Below are 20031 nucleotides of genomic sequence, written 5' to 3' on the forward strand. Positions count from 1 at the left end.
TACGTACCGGCCGGCCGCGCAGTCGTGTACAGAAAACCAAGCGCAGGTTGTTCTCTGTGTCGAGTAACGTAGCGACTCATGTCGGGATGACAGAATTAGATCTGGGGGAAAAGCAAAGGGCTCATTCCTTCTCCTCTATCGACAGGCCGTCCAATGGAAAACATAACTCACTTCAGAAGTGCCAAACTGACTTCCACATTTACTTTTGAGGGTGTTCACAGAAACTGAATTGCATTTGCACCAAAACTACTGTAACTTCTGTTTTTATCCTGTGACTGATGCTTTTATAATCAAACTGTTTCTATTGCACCACGTATCCCATTAAATATTGATATGGTTGATCATTGTTTGTTCTTTTCTCACTTCATGAAAGATTTGTGTGATAACTGTTGTGCTCTCAGATGTCAGCAGCCACACATTTGTCACTCTGCATCCGAACCTGTATCAGCACCAACAGACTAAACAGGAGTACTGTCTGCAGAGTGTGTGTGTGTGTGTGTGTGTGTGTGTCCCTGTGTGTGTGTGTGTGTGTGTGTGTGTGTCCCTGTGTGTGTGTGTGTCCCTGTGTGTGTGTGTGTCCGTGTGTGTGTGTGTGTGTGTGTGTGTGCGCGTGCGTGCGTCTCTGTGTGTGTGTCCCTGTGTGTGTGTGTGTCCCTGTGTGCATGTGTGTCTCTGTGTGTGTGTGTGTGTGTGTGTGTGTGTGTCCCTGTGTGTGTGTGTGTCCCTGTGTGCATGTGTGCGTGTGTGTCTCTGTGTGTGTGTGTGTCCTTGTATTGTTGCCAGGCAGATACAGTCCTCCACATGTCTCACCTCTGACATCAGCGTTTCCTCGCCTCTCTCCTGCTGCCAGTTTCTCCCCAGCGACTCAAGGCAAGACCCCCCCAGATACACTTGACACACTCTCACCATGTCGCTCCCACCATTAGCCCCCCCGCCGCCCCGCCGTTGTATTTTTACTCAGGCTATTTGCGGGCTACTATGACAGCCGCATGTAAACACTCATCACTCTCGCTGGCGTCTGCCAAATCCTGCAGGGTGGGTTTGGGGGTCACTGTAACAATAGTGCACTGTACTGCGTGTTACAGTTGATCACTTTCATTAAGTGGGATTGTGATGTTCTCAGATGAGCTCATGTGTTGCATGCTTTGGTGCGATGGAGAGGAAGGCGCCGCCGGCCTTCAGCCCAACAACAACAACTGGCCTCTGGGTTTGACTTCTGTCCAGCTGAATGGGACGTCGAGTTTGAACCAGTGTTTCTATTATTTTGTCTACCCCATTAACATCAGTGAGGATCGGCTGAGTAACAGAACCAGCTCTGTGTAAATACAGTTCAACTGCAGAGAGCAACCCTCATGCAGGTACGCATACTGCTGCTGTCAGACGCTCGCTGTGTTTAACAAACTAACGGAGTGAAAACCTTTCGTTTTTAAAATAGTCATTGAATATTAATTAGTTTTTTTAAGCTGTGTCCAAATCGGGGTTATTATAGTAAAAACTACGTCCTTTAATAAAAACTAAACTGGTAAATAAAATGAACGTAAATCAATTTTAGTTTTAGTTTTTTAGCTGAAATATATCTCACCAAAAAAAGGAAAACGCAAGAATACGGTCAAAGTTCAAGTCAATATTACAACGGATGGCGGTCAGACACTATGAGGATGAAACATTGGACACGAGAGTCCTCCCCATGCGTTCTGTATGTTGATGTAAACTTTAATATATTCTTATGGAGAGACATTCTGCCTGCCCAAACAAAACCAAAACACGTCAGACCAACTGAAGCTAACCTCAGAACTATAAGCACACTGAAATAAAAATAAAAACTCATTCAAGATTCAAAACGATTAAAACCTCGGTCTGGATACAAGCAGTTTTGCGTTGATAGTACTTGTGTATTTTTATTATTATGTTTCGGCACCTTAACCTTTAATTAGAATTAAAACAAATGTTGTAACATCATTGACAGGCCTCCATTCCACCAGTAAAACTGCAATTGTGGAAATTAAAAACTGCAGTGTGAAAAAAAGACTCCAGTTTGTAGACGTTGTTTTCACAGCGTATTTTTATTGCACGCTTTTTTGACAACTATCATTTCATAATGCAGGTTTATTTCTTAAAACATCATCATAATGCACAAATGCACTCTTTATCGGTATGACATCACTGCTGAGCACCACTGGATCAAATAATAGCTTTCAAACGAATCCCAAAGGATTGGCAGGTGAGTCTGGTGTTGCATCTTCATCACTTCATTGCTACAAACTGACACGTTCACAGGAGCAGATTTAAATTCGGTTTCCTTCCACCTCGCTGTGACCTCTGTGTTGATGCAGTTAAACCTGAATGATTGTGGATGTGATTTACAGAAGTCCGTATCAATAACTTTGTTACGCAGCATCACACTTCTCCCTCCAGCTGCTTGATGTCAAAGGTCAATAAAACAGCCATGTCAGCGGAGTCTCCCGAGGCGGCGGCCAGCTTCAGAGGTTCGAGGCCGTTTCCACTGAAGACCTCGCCCTCCCACACTCTGCTCTTATTCAGTTTCAGATCAGTCTGCGTCTCTCCCATCACGCTCACCCTGTGGGCCCCGGGGACCCTCGCCCTGAAGCGGACCCACGCCAGCGGCTCCAGCAGGCCCACGCGGGGCTCAAAGAGCACGCAACCTTTCCTCCAGGCGGAGTAGACGGCGGGGAACGGAGGCCCCGGCTGATCGCAGCTGTTTCTCAGAACAAAGTCACACATGGGGCTGAAATCTCCACCGGGGGTGATTTTGGCGTACAGGCCCAGCCGATACACGCCGGCGTCGGGCAGGCTGACGCTCACCGTCACCTTGCTGTCCGTGTAGGTGCAGAAGAGCTGCCGTGACAGCGGGACGGCTGCCGGTTTGTTCTCCTCTCTGCTGAGCACCGTGTGGAGCTCGAGCTCCCGCTGGTTGTGGAAGGTGACGTTACACTTGCCCTGCTGGGTGCTCACCAGCGCTGTCGTGTGGCTGAATTTGGAAAGCCCCGCCTCGAGCGTGCGGGTCCCCGGCCCGCACGCCGAGCTCAGGTTAGGAGGGTAGAGCTCATCCGGGCCGACCACCTTCCCTTTGCAGTGCAACAGGAAGTTTCCAGCGTTCTGGAACTTGACTTCTGTCTTCTCGTAGTCTCGCACGAACACCGACAGCCGGTAGAAGCCGCGCAGGGGGCACAGGACGTGGCAGGTCAGGGCATCCGGTTGGATCTGCGTAGCCAGGCAGCGCTTGGCCACAGCAGCTTCCAGCCCCGGGTGGACCAGCTCACACAGCACCATCAGAGGCCTGGACGTCTTCAACGCCAACTCGAAGACGCCTTCTTCCGCCTCGGCGGCCTTGCTGCCCTGGCTGCTGCCCGCGATGCCCAGAGATCCGGCCACGGGCTGCAGGCCCCAAGACAAGAAGGGGTTCTCTGGGATCTCCTCCATGGCCCTGGGGATCGGACACTCCACCGTGAAGGAGCAGACCCAAGTCAGAGACGTGGTGGCCGTTAAAGGCCCGGCAAACACCTTGACGTCGTACACGCCGCTCGCGGGCGGCAGCAGCTGCAGCTTCATGCTCCGATGGGAAACCGTCAGCAGGCCGAAGGAGGAGTTGCTGGAGTCTTTCTGCTCTGGAGCTCCACGGTGTAGAAGGTCCTGGTGCTGTGTGATCTCATAGGTAAAGGTCGCTGGCCTGGAGAAGCTCAGGGACACGTTTGCCTCGCCATCATCTGAGAAGGAAACCAGAAGTATGTGTTTTTAAGAGCTGGTGCGGCATAATAGCTTGAATCCATTTCACAGAAGCAAATACTGACATAACATGCATATCATTTGATTTCCAGTGCCTACGATGACGTCGGAACGGGAGGATTGATACGTTTGCAGCCCGTGAGCTGAGGACGGACCTGTGACGATGTGGAAGTGGTGAGGCTGAACCAGCCGGAGCCCAATGGTGAAGAAGGCTGAGGTCTTGAAGACCCTCCTCTCGAACTCCTCCAGGGGGATGGGCGCGTCCAGGAGCTGCCACTTCTCCTCATCGGGGAAGTGCGACTCTATGAACTCCTCTGGGTCCGTCAGGAAATAGAAATCGTCGAACCTTGGAGGCAACAGATGGCGACGGCAGACTGGTTTGAGACTCAGCTCGCTGCTGGTTTCGTGTGTGTGACGATAAGCCAAAGGGCAAACTTTACGGAAACCTTCGCAAACCTTTTGATGAAGCTTTCGTGTTGCACATCTACCTGTCCGGCTCCCCAGCAGGCGTCCAATAGGAACCACTGTCCCCCCAGAAGCACAGAGTTCCACAGGTGGTCTGAGTTCACGTTCTTCAGGCTCTGGCCCTGAAGGTACCCGATGCCCTTACTGTGGCCCGCCACCTCTTGGCACTCAATGCCCACCTCTCTGTAAACACAAAGCACACCGAGCGCTCACTGCTTCTTCTGTGCATCGCTTCTTGTTTGTTATCCGGTGTGCTGAAGCGCACGTCCGAGGTTATGTTTGTGCTGTAGGTCTTTAATAAAAGCACATTATCTATGAACTGTGTCTGCAACTCAGAAGACACAAGACTGAAGAGAATGAGCTGCTGAACTCAGAAGAACTCAAAGAGGAGAATGTGCTGCAACATGAGTCATATTTTGTGACATGTTTTCACTTTACACAGGAAGCTCTTCTTGCATTCTTATTCTTTCAACATCTCTTGAACATCCCAATGAATAACGGTTTAGTCTGAGACGTGAGATGTGTTTACCTGCACATCTCTGTACACAGGCTGGAGTAGCCACAGCACACGCCCCGCCCGGCGGCTATCACCTCCTCCGGGGAGCACAGCCTCTCTGAGCGGCCGAGGTAGCCGCTCACATCGTACTCTATGAAGACAGCATTCCTTTTATCCCAAAACATCCAGCACTGTGCGTATAGTCCCCCTTGCTGCTGTTTTCCCTGTTTTCTTGCATTACAAACTGGAATTAAAATGGACTTTTATTTGGATTTGATGTAATCGACCGACACCAAATGGGGAGAATTGGTGAGGTAGAATAAAAACACATCAAATCACATGATGAGTCAAATATTATTTCACTTCAACAACGCGACTATTTTGTGCAGGTCCATCACATAAAAGATCAATTTGACTACAAAACAAAGGAAAAACAGCAAAGGCCTGTGAAGTATCACAGAGCTGCAGCATCTACATGCTAGTGAGCGTAGCGCAGCAGAATACGCACCGATGTTGTGGCACAGCCAGACCCAGATGCAGCGAAGGCTCTCCAGCTCATTCCTGGCTCCTCGTGTGATGCTCTGCACGATCGTCTTCACATCATACACACACTTACCCTTCAGCTGCAACACACACACACACACACACACACAAGAGATAGTCACGGTCAGATCAAAGGTGTTTCTTTTTTTTTATACTTCAATATTTTTATTAAGGTTTTTTTTTTTTTTTTTGCAAACAAAAACAGAAACAGATCCTAAACAAGTAAGAAATAAAACTATTGTACAGAAAGCAGTAATACCTGAATCTAGAATCTGTACTATTTGGTGTAAATTCTGTGTCGTATGAAGCCATCTAAGTTTTCTTAACTGGCTCCACAGATTGAGTTGCTGTACAACGTCAGCCAGGTGTGCAGGGTGAACGAGACAATGGGGTTCAGATGGGCGCGATGAGTTAACATTCATTTGTGGTCTGCGATCATTGCTTGTACTGGAATACCTTTGCATTCATTTCCCATCTCCTTCCACTGAGCCTCGTAACCTTTATCACACCAAAGAACTATTATTTTCAATTGGGCTGAATGGAAATACTCTCTAAGGTTCGGAGAGACATACCACCTCCCTCCTCACTGATGCTTGACGTGCTGTATTTAACTCTTGCTTTCCTTCCGTCTGTCCATCTGTCTGTCAGTCCTGGAATGTCTGGCTGGGATTTTAACTGGCAGTGACATAAATAAATACAGTAGTCTCGGTAAAATGGACATCTTTATAATATCAATTCTCACACTGAGGTTCAATAGCTGACCAATTACTCAGATCTTCTTTCATTTTTTTGTTTACAATTTCGTAGTTTTTTTACACAGATCACTAGTACAGTGAGTTAACCAAATTCCGAGGTATTTAATTGCTTTTTGTGACCAGTTAATGGGGATCTTTTGCTTTATAAAAGGTGAAGGATTGTAATTAAATGGTAATATTTGAGTTTTTTGCATATTTAATTTGTATCCTGAATATGTACCGAATTTATCAAGGAGTTCCAAAAGGTTGGGAAGATATCTGGGTCACGGATGTACAGTAATACATCATCAGCGTATAACGCTATCTTATGTTCCTTATTTTTGATCAGAATTCCTTTTATATCGCAGCTTTCTCTTATTGCTTGTGCCAAGGGTTCCATGTAGAGAGTGGAGAGAGTTGGAGAGGAGGGGGCACAGGAGGGGGGGTCAAAGGTGTTTCTATAGGTTGACTCGTCCTTAAGTGTTGATCACACAGCTGTCTAAAGATGCGGTCTGTATGTCTGCATGTAAACCAGTCGCTCTTGTTTTCGTTGCTCTTGCAGCAGCATCCTGTTTGCCATCTCTCCGTGTCATCCAGTGTTGTGAACAAAGGTGACCGGTCTCTGCTCAACGATGTGCTGCCTGAGAGCCGACGTGTCCGTTCTGCTTTTATTGCAGCAGCTGAGTCGACGTCATCATTTCCTCAATGCTGCTCCTGCAGAGCTCCGCAGCACACAGACCCGGACTCTCAGCCCGCTGTGGGTGTTTCGTCTGATGGAAGGATGAGCTGACCGTGATGTTCTGAGCAGCTTAACATGTGAAGCGTGCACTTGTGTTGCTCTCTGTTTCGGTTAAAGCTTCTGTTGTTGTCAATAAGAAGTGGCCGTGTTGGTACTTCCTGTGCTGTGTTGCACCAGGATGTTCTGTGTGCGTGCTCACCTCTGCTCCGGCCCTGATGACGTGAGAGTCGACCCTGTTGAAGACCTCCGAGTTGGTGAACAGGTCCTTTCGCCGCCGCCTCTTTCCCGCCGCCGGAGGGGGCGCCCTCTGTCCCAGGTGTGCTTTGGGCTTCAGGTACCTGTGCTCCTCCGCCTCCTTCCTCACGGCGCTCTTCTTCACCACGGTGATGGTCCTGGCCGCGCTCTCGGACGACAGCTGCCTCTTCGCCACGGGGCGCTGATCTTCACCCTCGACGGTCAGCCTGGAGATCACGGCGCTCTGGCAGGCGTTGGTGCAGACCAGGACCCGGGCAGCCGGCCTGTCCCCCCCAGGAGGAGGCTTTGGACTCTTCTGGGCCTGCTTCTCATTCTGTGCCGGAGCTCCTGTCACAGCGACAGGGCTCGCTTCGCTTAAGACCCGCTTCTCCTGCAGGTCATGGAGCTTCACCTGAACGCGTCCCTCCTGGGTCACCTCATCTTGCTGAGAAAGGCGTGCAGCACAGGAGAAGGGGAAGGAGAACTTCTGAATTGCAACTTTAGCTGACATTATGCTGGAAGCATGGCCTCCTAACCAAAGAGAAGGTAGATACTATTCAAACAAGACAGAAGACAGTTTCTCATCACTAATACTCATCATTAAATATCTGAGCAGAGCTTCAGGGCCTTTTCAACAGCTTACAATCAAACACATGGCGGCTGTGATGGAGATACATTCTGCACTGAGTGATGCAGGAAGTATCTTCTATATCGTACATTCTGTGTAAGACAGTGATGAATTGGCAATTATAGCATGTCTATTCATGACCATAAATGAAGGCAAAGGTTGGAATCATTAGTCACTGTCACAGCGAGCAGCGCAGAGAAAGTCCAAGCCCTCACCAGACGAGTGTGACCTTATCACTTCCTGTCTGTGAAGAACCTGCAGATCGACGGCCGCGTCCTAAAAACCAGCAGCATGCGTGAACACGCTGGTGAACGTTGACTGGAGCTCTTCAGGCAGGTCGGCACAGCGGAGACACTGAGCGTCCTTCAACCTGAGGCCTCGGGCCGAAGTCTCTGCCAAGGCTCAAGTGTGGCCCAGCGGGACCACTCGGCCACTCGGCCCTATCGGCTCCGTGGCACTACGCAGACCCTGACCTCTCACCTTCCTGGAGTACTAAGGCAGAGCTCCCGCAGGATATCGTGCGGGAGCTACCACTACCACTCGTGTTGGAGTTAATCCGATCACAATGCTAAAATACACTCACTCATCCCCCACCCCCCAAAAAACAGCATACAGCAGTTCAGTACCACGATGACTCTGTTCATGTTCGATTTACACATAAAAAGAAAGGCGTGAACCCAGTCCAGGTAGGTTTGAGTGCCGCTCCATCTCTAAAAGTCTGCGAGTATTTGACTCACCCTGAGAGGATTTCAAATGGCTGCTGGATGTTTGCTGGAGTGTCGGGCGGAGATGTTTCCACTGTGTGCTCTCAGTGGTCCCCGGTTACAGGGAAGACTTATATACTCCCCCAGTGGCCTGCCAGCACCGGCCCAGAATAACAGGCCTAAAAATACCACCCAGCAGTTAAGACCAGCCAATAGAGTCAGCCCCAACTGAGGAGTGTGTGTGTGCGTGTGTGTGTGCGTGTTTATGTGCTCCGTACGTGCATTTGCTAATATCTGAGCGCGAGTGTGAATGTGTGTGTGTGTGGCCGGGTGGGGAGGTTGGCACGTGACGGAGGGGTCCGAGCCAGACGAAGGGTTCATGGAGGTCAACATCAGACCCTCAGTCACCCCCGTTTCTAACACGCACGCAGAAATACACCATTGATTCATCTCAGCAGCATTCTGCGAGGCACCCGTCTGATGTAAGCTGATCATCAGATCATGAGGAGGTCTTCATGGTTGCACACAGCTCAGTCTCAAAACATGAAATGCTGACATCTACAGTTCCAAACACAGACCGCGTTCATGAAGAAGGAACAACGTGTTAAAACTACAAAACAACATTTAAACCTGAAAAGACCGTCATAGGCTACTCTGGAGCAGCCAGTGGAAGAAGTATCGGATCCTTTACTTCAGTAAAAGTACTCGTACCACACTGTGGAAGTACTGAAAGTCCTGCATTCAAAACTTTACTGAAGTAAAAGTATCAGCAAAATGTATTTCAAGTATTTATTCAGCAGTTTAATGTACTTTACTATTGTATATGGTGTTTCTGGATTCTGGTTTTAAATATTTTGCTTTTTTAGCATCTTTCAGTTTGTCACAACACATCTGGAGAGACGTGGTTTCCACTGGACAGGAAGTGGATGGAGAAGGGAGAGGATACGAGATGTCGCGCATATATACTCTGTTCTGTCTGTTCATTGTGGTTCCACCACCGAACCATCTGTGGGGAAAGAGCTCTATCCGCTCAGCTTCTTATTGAAGCGTCTGTTCATTAAATATGTTTTTGTATTTTCAGAGTTTTCTCATCTCCATTATTTCTCACCGGGAGGTTAAAAAGATTATTTTCCACCTCACGTTGACAGTAAGGTGATGTTGTAATATTACAGTAGTATCTTGTGAAAACCTGGAAACAATTGACAGCGTAAGTAAAGTATTTCCCTCTGAGATGTAGTGGAGTAATGGTATAAATTGGCACAAAATGGAAATATTCAAGTGAAATACAAGTACCAGGTTCACTGGTGCTGTGAACTTCTGACACGCTCGTGCATAAATACCAGAGAAAGGAAATGTGGATCCAGCTTTTGTCAAATTGATCAGAACAAAGAATGAAGAGACGGAAGGAGAACTTGTTGGTTGATCACGGTGTTACAGAACAGCGTTGATGTCCGTCCCTCGACGCTGGGTCCTGATCAGCTGACTGTGAAACGAGGAGTAAGAACGCCAACTGGAACAGCTGTCAGCCGAGGAATCTCACTCCGGCTTATTAGAGTGGGGGGGGGGGGTTCTCTCCAACTCAGAGAGGTGAAACACACGAAGGGGGAGATGTGAAGCGTTGATATGCCGGAGAAATCACTGCAGGCTGAAAGAAAAAGGAAGATGTATCTGCTGCCAGGCTTTAGTGAATTTATTTTAGTGAGAAAATATGTATTTCACTTCCTTCTGGAGTTTGTGAGTTTAGAAGTCAGTCCACTGTATTCAGCGACCTTCCACCATGTAACATCAGACATCAGACATCAATCGACACACATGAGCACTAAATAACAGCCAACGCATTCCTCCTGGCATCAGAGATGACTGCAGTTATTCTGTACATGTAAATGTTTTATTCTTATTCTTTGGAGACCAGTGTACACTACTCATCGCTGTTCTTTAACTCTCAAGGTCCTCTTACTGTTTTTCTGGAGTTCTTCTTCTTCAGCCTCTGAAGAACCAGTGACACGATGATGTTGAACTGAAGATGTTGAACATCCAGACAGAGTCAGTGGACCTGAGTTACATTCTCACTCAATCATTTTAGTTTCAAGCTGATTTGAATCGCAATCTGGACGTAAACAAGTCAACTGTAGCATTTAACAGGAAAGAACACGTTTAACAACAATCAATTAAATAAAGGTGCATCGGAGGAAATGTATCAAAGCATGGGCCAATAAGATGACATTTAGACTTGAAAAGGGCTAAATGTGGAGCGTATCATGAGGTGTGTGTGTGTGTGTGTGTGTGTGTGTGTGTGTGTGTGTGTGTGTGTGTGTGTGTGTGTGTGTGTGTGTGTGTGTGTGTGTGTGTGTGTGTGTGTGTGTGTGCAGCGTATCCATCTTCACCATGTTTACTTCTGACTGGAGGCACAAAATCTGCTTCCTTGAGATCTGAGGGATGAAGTGGGTTTCTATTCTTCAAACATAAAACATATTTTGGCCTTCGGCTGTTATGTGATGTATAAACTAGCAGCCACGTTAAAAAGCTCTATTCTGTAACTACCGGGGAGCGTAATGTCCTCGCTGTCTTGGTTTCTCGTTGCAGCTGCTGCAGTCAGAACGTGTTGCGCGTTGCACGCTGCTGGAGATGAAGGCGTGAATGAGTTCCTCTGAACATGAGACCATAGAAAGGTGCTTCAGTCATTACCGTGCTCGTGCTGTGTTGTTGATGCTGCAGCTACATTCTGAACAGATTTCTAACTTGGCTTTTAGTTTTCATAGCAAACTGTAAGGGGGGGGGGGGGGGGTTGCAGTGTGCAGTGTGACTGTTGTGATCAAAGGGCTGACTCACACCTACAGATACGAATACAGCGTGATCAGATCTCTGGGATACACCTTTGTACCTGCATCTGTACCTGAGCAATGAAAGAGCCGTGAGTATCCAGCTACCTGCCACCGCCTCAGCCTCCTCTTCCAGCAGCTTCAGAACAGCACATGGACACATGGCCTCGGTTACAATCGGTTGCTTGTATATTGTCATTTTAATGCATTGTGTCAAAAAACCAATCAATGCTGGTAACAAGCTACTGTACTGTACAAATACCTCTTATTGTATATCCATTCTGGATTATTGGGAAATAGTTGTGGTGTATTTCTCATAGAACATCATCAGTATTTTATAGCCACAACTTTACATCATCACAATTTTAACCACAGCAACAAAGATGCAAATCATCTTAAAATAGACAAAAAACTACAAAAAAAGAGACACAAGAAGATGACAACAAACGACCCAAAATGACCTCAAAGAGCCATAAAACAAAGACAACGAACACAAAATGACCAGAAACACACAGAACACGACTACAAACGAAGACTAAGTGACAATTAAAGACACTCGACTGCTACAAACAACCACACGACTACAAACAACGACAAAATGACCAGAAACACACAGAACACGACTACAAACGAAGACTAAGTGACAATTAAAGACACTCGACTGCTACAAACAACCAAACGACTACAAACAACTACAAAATGACCAGAAACACACAAAAGAAACGCAACACGACTACAAAGAGACACGAAAGGACCAGAAGGAGACGGAGAACAGTCACAAGGGACGCAAAGTGACTAAAATCAGATTATTTCAGGGTCTGCTTTCCTAACATCTAAAAAGCATCAGCAGCAACTGAACACCTTTCTTTTCATGAATTCTTTGACATCGATGCATTCAAGTGACATGAAGGTGACCTCTGGGTTCCTTTCTGGGTTCCTTTCTGGGTTCCTTGTTGCTCCATGCAGCAGAAGTGATTGAGAGCACGTGTTTGTTGTGAGCGGGTTGAACCTTCACTGCAGCACAGCTGCGGGCAGGTGTCACGTTCAATGACCGGTCTCGTGCCTGTGAGGGTGCGGTGGGCGGGGTCACTGGTTCAGGCACTCGGCGGGCGCGTGCTGTCAGCAACACCTGACGATGACCTGTCGTGACTTTCTTTGTTGGATCTTTTCATGCAGCCACCGGACGAAACAGACGCCTCGTTTTTTACTCGTTTCCTGTGAAACAAGTAAGAAAAGCTGGTGAGAGAAAATGGACGTTCTGGAAACTGTGCAGGACGACGGAGAGGCGACGGGGGGGGGTCAGTCAGTCGACTCACTGCAGGTAAGAAGATGCCTTTAACTTCTTGCTCGCGTGTTCTCACACGCGGGTCAACTGTCGTGACATTCGAGAACTGTGTTTTTATTTTGCACAACTCCAAAAAATGATTTCATGATGCAAACTACTGAAGCTACTTGTCATGCATGATGGCATGCAAGTCATAGCTGTCTACAGAGTTAAAGTGCAGTGTGTGTGTGCGCGCGCGCGCGTGCGTGCAGAGAGATGGAGAGATAGATGGAGAGAGATATTCTCCTTGAATTAAATGGGACACAAACTGCACCAGAGGGCCAATTTGCTAAAGAGGGAAATTAGGCAGGAGTGGAAACAAGACTCATCAAGAAACAGCCTCCATGATGTAGTTTCAACTGCTTTGCACAGTTAGGCTAATATTTCCCGACTGTTGCATCATTTAGTGTTTCGTTGAAGTGCTGCAGGACAACCTGCAAACTCTGACTGTACTCTGACTGTACTCTGACTGTACTCTTACTGTACTCTGACTGTACTCTGACTGTGCTCTTACTGTACTCTGACTGTACTCTGACTGTACTCTGACTGTACTCTGACTGTACTCTGACTGTACTCTTACTGTACTCTTACTGTGCTCTGACTGTACTCTTACTGTGCTCTGACTGTACTCTTACCGTGCTCTTACCGTGCGCTTACCGTGCTCTTACCGTACGCTTACCGTGCTCTTACCGTGCTCTTACCGTGCACTTACCGTGCTCTTACCGTGCTCTTACCGTACGCTTACCGTGCTCTTACCGTGCTCTTACCGTGCGCTTACCGTGCTCTTACCGTGCGCTTACCGTGCTCTTACCGTACGCTTACCGTGCTCTTACCGTGCTCTTACCGTGCACTTACCGTGCTCTTACCGTGCTCTTACCGTACGCTTACCGTGCTCTTACCGTGCACTTACCGTGCTCTTACCGTGCTCTTACCGTGCTCTTACCGTGCTCTTACCGTACACTTACCGTGCTCTTACCGTACTCTTACCGTGCGCTTACCGTGCTCTTACCGTGCTCTTACCGTGCGCTTACCGTGCTCTTACCGTACGCTTACCGTGCTCTTACCGTACGCTTACTGTGCTCTTACCGTGCTCTTACCGTGCGCTTACCGTGCTCTTACCGTACGCTTACCGTGCTCTTACCGTGCTCTTACCGTGCGCTTACCGTGCTCTTACCGTACGCTTACCGTGCTCTTACCGTACGCTTACTGTGCTCTTACCGTGCTCTTACCGTACACTTACCGTGCTCTTACCGTACTCATACCGTGCTCTTACCGGACTCTTACCGTGCTCTTACTGTACTCTTACTGTACTCGTCTCAGAGCTGAATAAAATGCTCCTCTCTGGTGACAGAACGTGCAAATCAAACATGTTGCGCTGTTGGTCACGCCTTTCACAGCGGAGTCACACATGTTCCTCTGTCGTGTTGACATCTGTGCAGGTTTTCTCTCGACACGTGTTCTGACGTGATGTGTGAGGAACACATCACGTGTTCTGACGTGATGTGTGAGGAACACGTCACGTGTTCTGACGTGATGTGTGAGGAACACGTCACGTGTTCTGACGTGATGTGTGAGGAACACGTCACGTGTTCTGACGTGATGTGTGAGGAACACGTCACGTGTTCTGACGTGATGTGTGAGGAACACGTCACGTGTTCTGACGTGATGTGTGAGGAACACGTCACGTGTGAGGAACACGTCACGTGTGAGGAACACGTCACGTGTTCTGACGTGATGTGTGAGGAACACATCACGTGTTCTGACGTGATGTGTGAGGAACACATCACGTGTTCTGACGTGATGTGTGAGGAACACGTCACGTGTTCTGACGTGATGTGTGAGGAACACGTCACGTGTGAGGAACACGTCACGTGTGAGGAACACGTCACGTGTGAGGAACACGTCACGTGTGAGGAACACGTGACGTGTTCTGACGTGATGTGTGAGGAACACATCACGTGTTCTGACGTGACGTGTGAGGAACACGTGACGTGTTCTGACGTGACGTGTGAGGAACACGTGACGTGTTCTGACGTGACGTGTGAGGAACACGTGACGTGTTCTGACGTGACGTGTGAGGAACACGTCACGTGTTCTGACGTGACGTGTGAGGAACACGTCACGTGTTCTGACGTGACGTGTGAGGAACACGGCACGTGTTCTGACGTGATGTGTGAGGAACACGTCACGTGTTCTGACGTGATGTGTGAGGAACACGGCGCGTGTTCTGACGTGATGTGTGAGGAACACGTCACGTGTTCTGACGTGATGTGTGAGGAACACGTTGCGTGTTCTGACGTGATGTGTGAGGAACACGTTGCGTGTTCTGACGTGACGTGTGAGGAACACGTCGCGTGTTCTGACGTGATGTGTGAGGAACACAGCAGAGCTGGTTGTGTGTGGATGGAGGGACTGACGGGCTGCTGCCAAGACACGCAAACAAGCGGCTTTAAGTCCAACAAACAGTCAAATGTGGCATCGTGAGAACGTCGTGAGAACGTCATGCTCTTCCATGCTTTGCAGCCTCACGTTCACATGTTTAGGAAGTAAAATAAGTTATATTTTCAGCACAGTGGTCACCGATACGGTGACTAAAACACAAGATTCTCAACGATGGTTTAGAAGAGAGGTAACTTATCTGAACTCCAAACGCACCCCAAGAAACACACCAAGATGTGGAGCAGATCAGCACATTCACCGTTAGATCTATAAAGACAACTCATTGCTGTTATTGTGCCGACACTGCGGTTTCAGCTGTGTTTCTCTAACTGACTCTTCCGATTCTGTGACATATTCTAATAGATTTCACGTTGATCAGTGGGCAGCTGATGAATCCATCACTGGCTCAACAGAACGTTGTGGAATCAATTCATCATTCAAGTCATTTATTGAGCAAACATGCAGTTCATATCTTCTCACATTTCAAGATTTGCTCTTTTTTCTCACTTTGCTGTGACTATGAATATAATGTTTTTGTGTTTATCAGACAAAACAAGACATTTGAAGAGTGAATTTCTCACTCTTGTCTCACATTTGACAGACTCAACGGTTCATCGGTTGATTAGAAATCATCGATATTAAATTGACAATAATGATAATAATGTAGCTGGAGCTGTTTCTATGAAGGTACATGTATGAACCATGTAAACTCTTCTCTGATGTGTGATGTGAAACAGGTTTCCTTCATCCTGTCGGCTTGCAGGCTGGTTTCCTTTGAACCACATCAAAATGAAGTCGAGCAGCTTGTAATTGTAACGACTCGATCAGCCTCTTGAACCTTATCTTGTATTTTTAATTGGTCGTTGCAGAGCAGAGGCTTTGCAGCCCTGAATCCTCACAAAATAAATACAAAATCTGTTTTCCTTTTTACCGTTGCATTTCCCCAAACATCACTGTTCCCACACGTCCTGGGTTGTGTGTCCCAGGATCACCTCTCTGTGACGCGTCCATCCTGAGCTGCTGGTGGACTTGAGAAGCCTCATGTTCTACATGCTGACCTGCTCTGGAGGATACAGCGTGACCCTGTTCGTGATGTAGAGCGCACATTTAGAAAACGTCTTTACGCAACAGTATCTTCAAAGCTCTTTTGTTTTTTGACTTTGTTTATCGGGATTGTGATGTCAACAAGTCCTGTCCTCCTATCCGGCACAAACCGGATGCTGTGAAATATTACGGACATAAAAAAAGAGACAAGAACGGTACATCGTGATGATACAATGTAATAAAAAGAACAACATCAAATAAAAAATCCAAAATAAACAAATAAAAAATGAGATTTGAATGAATATATAAAAAGTCGGCTCTGGTATTTAAACCACAGAAGTTCAGGGCAGAGAGGCTGTAGTTAGGGAGCGTGACTCACGTTCTCCCTGTTACAGAACAACTGGTCATGTGACGCTGTCTTTACATGGTGAAGAAAGGGATCCATACTTTATCTCCAGTCCTTCATCTGTATCTCATTCTCTCTGCCCTCATAAAACCCGGTCAACATTCAGTCTCTCCTCAGGACCAACACACGATGTGATCTTCAGACTCACAGTGATTTGTGAGTGTTTGTGTGTTTCTCTTCTACAGAAACCAAACTATTCAACCGGCTGAATGCACTGATGTTACGACAGGGCCGTGTCCATTGATTCTTAAGATAATCTGCAGATGAATTGGTTGGTTGCGTACAGTGATTATTCAATGGCAGCGTTGGCCCGGATTGTTGCAGTAACCCAGCAACACAGTTGGAGGAACATACAATTCACTGAGTTACAAAGAAGCTTTTTCTGAATGTTTCCAGGCTCAGATCATCAAGTTTCACAGAATGGACCTTGGAAAAAATGTTTTTCAAAACTTACAATTGCGTATGAGTCATTATCTGACCCGAGCTCTTGAATATGTTCAGTGTTGAATGTGTGTCGTCGTAACGGATCTTAGGTCAGAGGTCTTCAGTGCTCCTCTGAAGCCTCTTGTGCGTCTTACGTAACGCAGTGGTGTGTTCAAGGACGCGTGGGGGGTTCGGGTGACGGTGTGAGTTGTTTGTGTCGTTCGTCATTGGCTGTCTGGCGGGACTGCAGTCGAATCAGGTCGCTGCCGGTGAAGACATTCATCGATCAGCTCAGACACAGCTGAGCTTCCGGCTCCCTCAGTCGCTTCTAGAAGCACGTTGTCACGTTAAAGAGACACGTCGTGGTGTGAAACTGCAGTTCGCACATATGAATGTGCACATATTATAAGGACAAGTAAAACGCAACAAGTCTGAGAATTACAGGATGTTTTATCCATCAAATCATTCGAGAATAATTGGTTTCTAAAATCTTTAAAATGTCAAAAATCTGAATTTAAAGCCACGTTCAGCTTTTCATGTTTTTGTCCAAGTAATAGTCCAGAAATACAAATGTTATCTTGCTTACATCTTTCTACAGTAACCACGAACTTGTATTTATAATGTTATTTTATTCGCGTGACGGCTACACTAAATACTAAACACTTCAAGAAGACCTGAAACTAGAGATTGAGACATAAACTCATGTTTACAATGTTTACTGAGGGAATAAATCAAGAGAGAAGTAGAGTCATTTTCTATAGACTTCTATACAACCAGAGGAGTCGCCCCCTGGTGGACACTAGAGAGAATGCAGCTTTAAGACACGTCCTCATCAGCTGTACTCTGCAGGACCGGAGGTTGCCGCCTGGTATTACTGGAGGTTGCATTGAGATACATTATGATGCCGAAGGTAAATTATAACGCTATCATGATGCCGTAAAATGTAATCCTCTAAGTGTAGTTTTTGTAAAGCATCTGGAATAGAAACAGTTGTTTGAAGGAGATGTTTTCACAACAATATAAATATATATATATATATATATATATATATATATATATACTCCCTAACACTAGGAAGTATAGTTTCCATCCAGACTGGTCCCAGCTTCTCAAATGTGAGCATCTGCTGCTACTTTGTAAAAAAGAATGCATGGAAAATCATGTTGTAAATATTAGTTTACGATCTACCGGCACGCCGATAAATCATTCGTGTCTACAGTCAGATTGTTTGTTTGATTTGTCTGCGTGCGGTTTCATGACGGACGCGTTCTGTTCTCCTCGGCGAGCGGCACTCGGCCAGCATCTGAGAAAGGATGCGAGGCCGGAGGAGAGGAACCTCCTCCCGGTGTGTCTGCTGTCTTCCTGCTCGCAGCACGAGACAGCACGGTGCCGTTGGCCTTCACTGTGGCGCTTCCTGAGCGCTCTGTAGGTGCACAGAACCTTAAGGCTGCGCAGACTTCATCGTCTTCTGTTTCTTCAGAAGCGCTCGTCTGCGAGCAAAGGCTTCTTTTCAGAACGAGACAGCTTCATCTACCTTCATAAAGGTGACACGCACTCCTGGAAACACACATGAATAGCACACAGTAGGAGCTGGAGTCTTGGCTGATGAACATCAGGGAATTATCATTTTCTCAAAGAGATGGGTATTGATTTCAAAATGACCACACATCAGGTCAGAGCACGTGCAGTATGATTAGATTCATTACCATGACGATTCAGCTTCAATGTGGACGTTTTGTTCAGGATGGAGGGAGATATGAGCCACTCTACCACTTCCTGCTGTCTGTGGGACAATGTCGTCCTGTCTGAGGAGGAGGATCCGTGCTGCTTCACTGAGATAACGCTCTGTGTTTCACTATGAACAAATACATCTGCTACTCATTTTCACTTTCACTTTGAAAACAGGCACCACAGAAGAAACCCTGGAACAGAAACGAGATGTTTTGAAGAAGCGTCTGTCGAGGCCGTGTGGCCTCCAGCAGGGGGCAGTGTGTCTGTCTCTCGCTCTACATCGTCTCTCCTGGTGAGTGTGTTGGATTACATTCACGGTATTTTGCTTCGTCATCCTTTGTCTATGTTGCATCAGCGATACAATAAACCTTTAATGTGTCATTATTACCTGATCCCTTTGGGGATGAATGAATCATCTTTATTTGGGCATTGTGATGAACATGTCATGGGGATATTAGGAAGAGAGAGAGTTGAGAAGTGTGTTTGTGAGCAGAGGGTTGCTGGTTCTAATCGGAGAGCCTGTTGGAAGAGCAGAAGGGAAAAGTGAGTGCCAGTCACGTGCTCTTGAGCAAGGCAGGCCGCTGTGTGAGCTGTGTGAGCGAGGCGCTGCTCAGTCAGCCTCCCCGTTTAGATGAGGGCTGAAACTCCCCCACGCTTGCTGCACCGGGATTCTCATGTCTTGTACATCCCGGGCGGTTCTGTCACGCAGGTTTCCAGGACGGCTTACTCCGAGCGAGCGGGGGGGATTTACTGCGTGGCACTTTGCTGGAGCGCGTTGTTGTCGAGGATTTGATTCTGTCAAACTGTGGCAGCCATTACTCTGATGCCAAACAAAGGAGTTAACCAACAGGAGCAGCGCTGGCGCTGGTTTACTTATTGCTGCGGCTGAATGAGGTGCGTTCAGGGAGCGCTGACTCTGTTGTAGCATTGTGTTCTTTTAGCCAATTATTGGTTTGGCACAGGACGGAGAAAGACTCAGGAAGCTGACTTTATTACTGTCGATTGAGCATCAACAGATCAACCCGACCAATGGAGTGAGGGTTGATTTAAGTTCTGCTGTAGCTACAAAACAAGGTCATACAAAGGTGTCAGTTGATGGTTCAGGACAATGGAAGGTCAAAGTGCACATCTTCTTCTGCCAGCAGTGTGACGGGGAGAGCTCATCCCAACATCACGTCGAGCAAACTCACAATGTGGTGTTGCACTTAAACCGTTGGAGCATCTTCTGAGGTCAGAAAGAAATAGTGACTGAAAGAAAATGACTCTACTTACAACATGTGAACCACAACGCAACTGAGTAATAATGTCAGACTACTCTTTGATTTGACCAAATGGTTGAGCTACCACTGTGTGATGGACCACCTCACAGCCACATGTTGAGTCTCCGTTCGGGCTGGGAGCGACGTCACACCCAGGTTAGCGGTTAATAGCAGTACCATAGATAACAGTACACTATGGTAGTATTCTGTGTATAATTACACCCCAGCAACATGTGCACAGGCATCACTTGGACCGTACTGTATGCATGACCGGTTCAATGAGACACAAGTGGGACAGA

At 47.2% G+C, this 20031-nt stretch overlaps 1 protein-coding gene across 1 annotated transcript; it reads right to left on the reverse strand.

The window, feature by feature from the left end:
• Positions 1-2047: 2047 nt before the first annotated feature.
• Positions 2048-8434, reverse strand: ky (kyphoscoliosis peptidase). Its single transcript, XM_079286773.1, has 7 exons — positions 8321-8434; positions 6921-7486; positions 5214-5328; positions 4739-4856; positions 4201-4392; positions 3900-4090; positions 2048-3725 (listed from the first exon to the last, which is right to left on the reverse strand). The coding sequence occupies exons 2-7, from the start codon at positions 7464-7466 to the stop codon at positions 2398-2400; spliced, it is 2490 nt and encodes an 829-aa protein (XP_079142899.1). The 5' UTR covers positions 7467-7486; positions 8321-8434; the 3' UTR covers positions 2048-2397.
• Between the last annotated feature and the right edge of the window lie 11597 nt (positions 8435-20031).

Source organism: Melanostigma gelatinosum, assembly GCF_949748355.1.
Source record: "Melanostigma gelatinosum genome assembly, chromosome: 16".
In the NCBI taxonomy this organism is placed as follows: Eukaryota; Metazoa; Chordata; class Actinopteri; order Perciformes; family Zoarcidae; genus Melanostigma; species Melanostigma gelatinosum.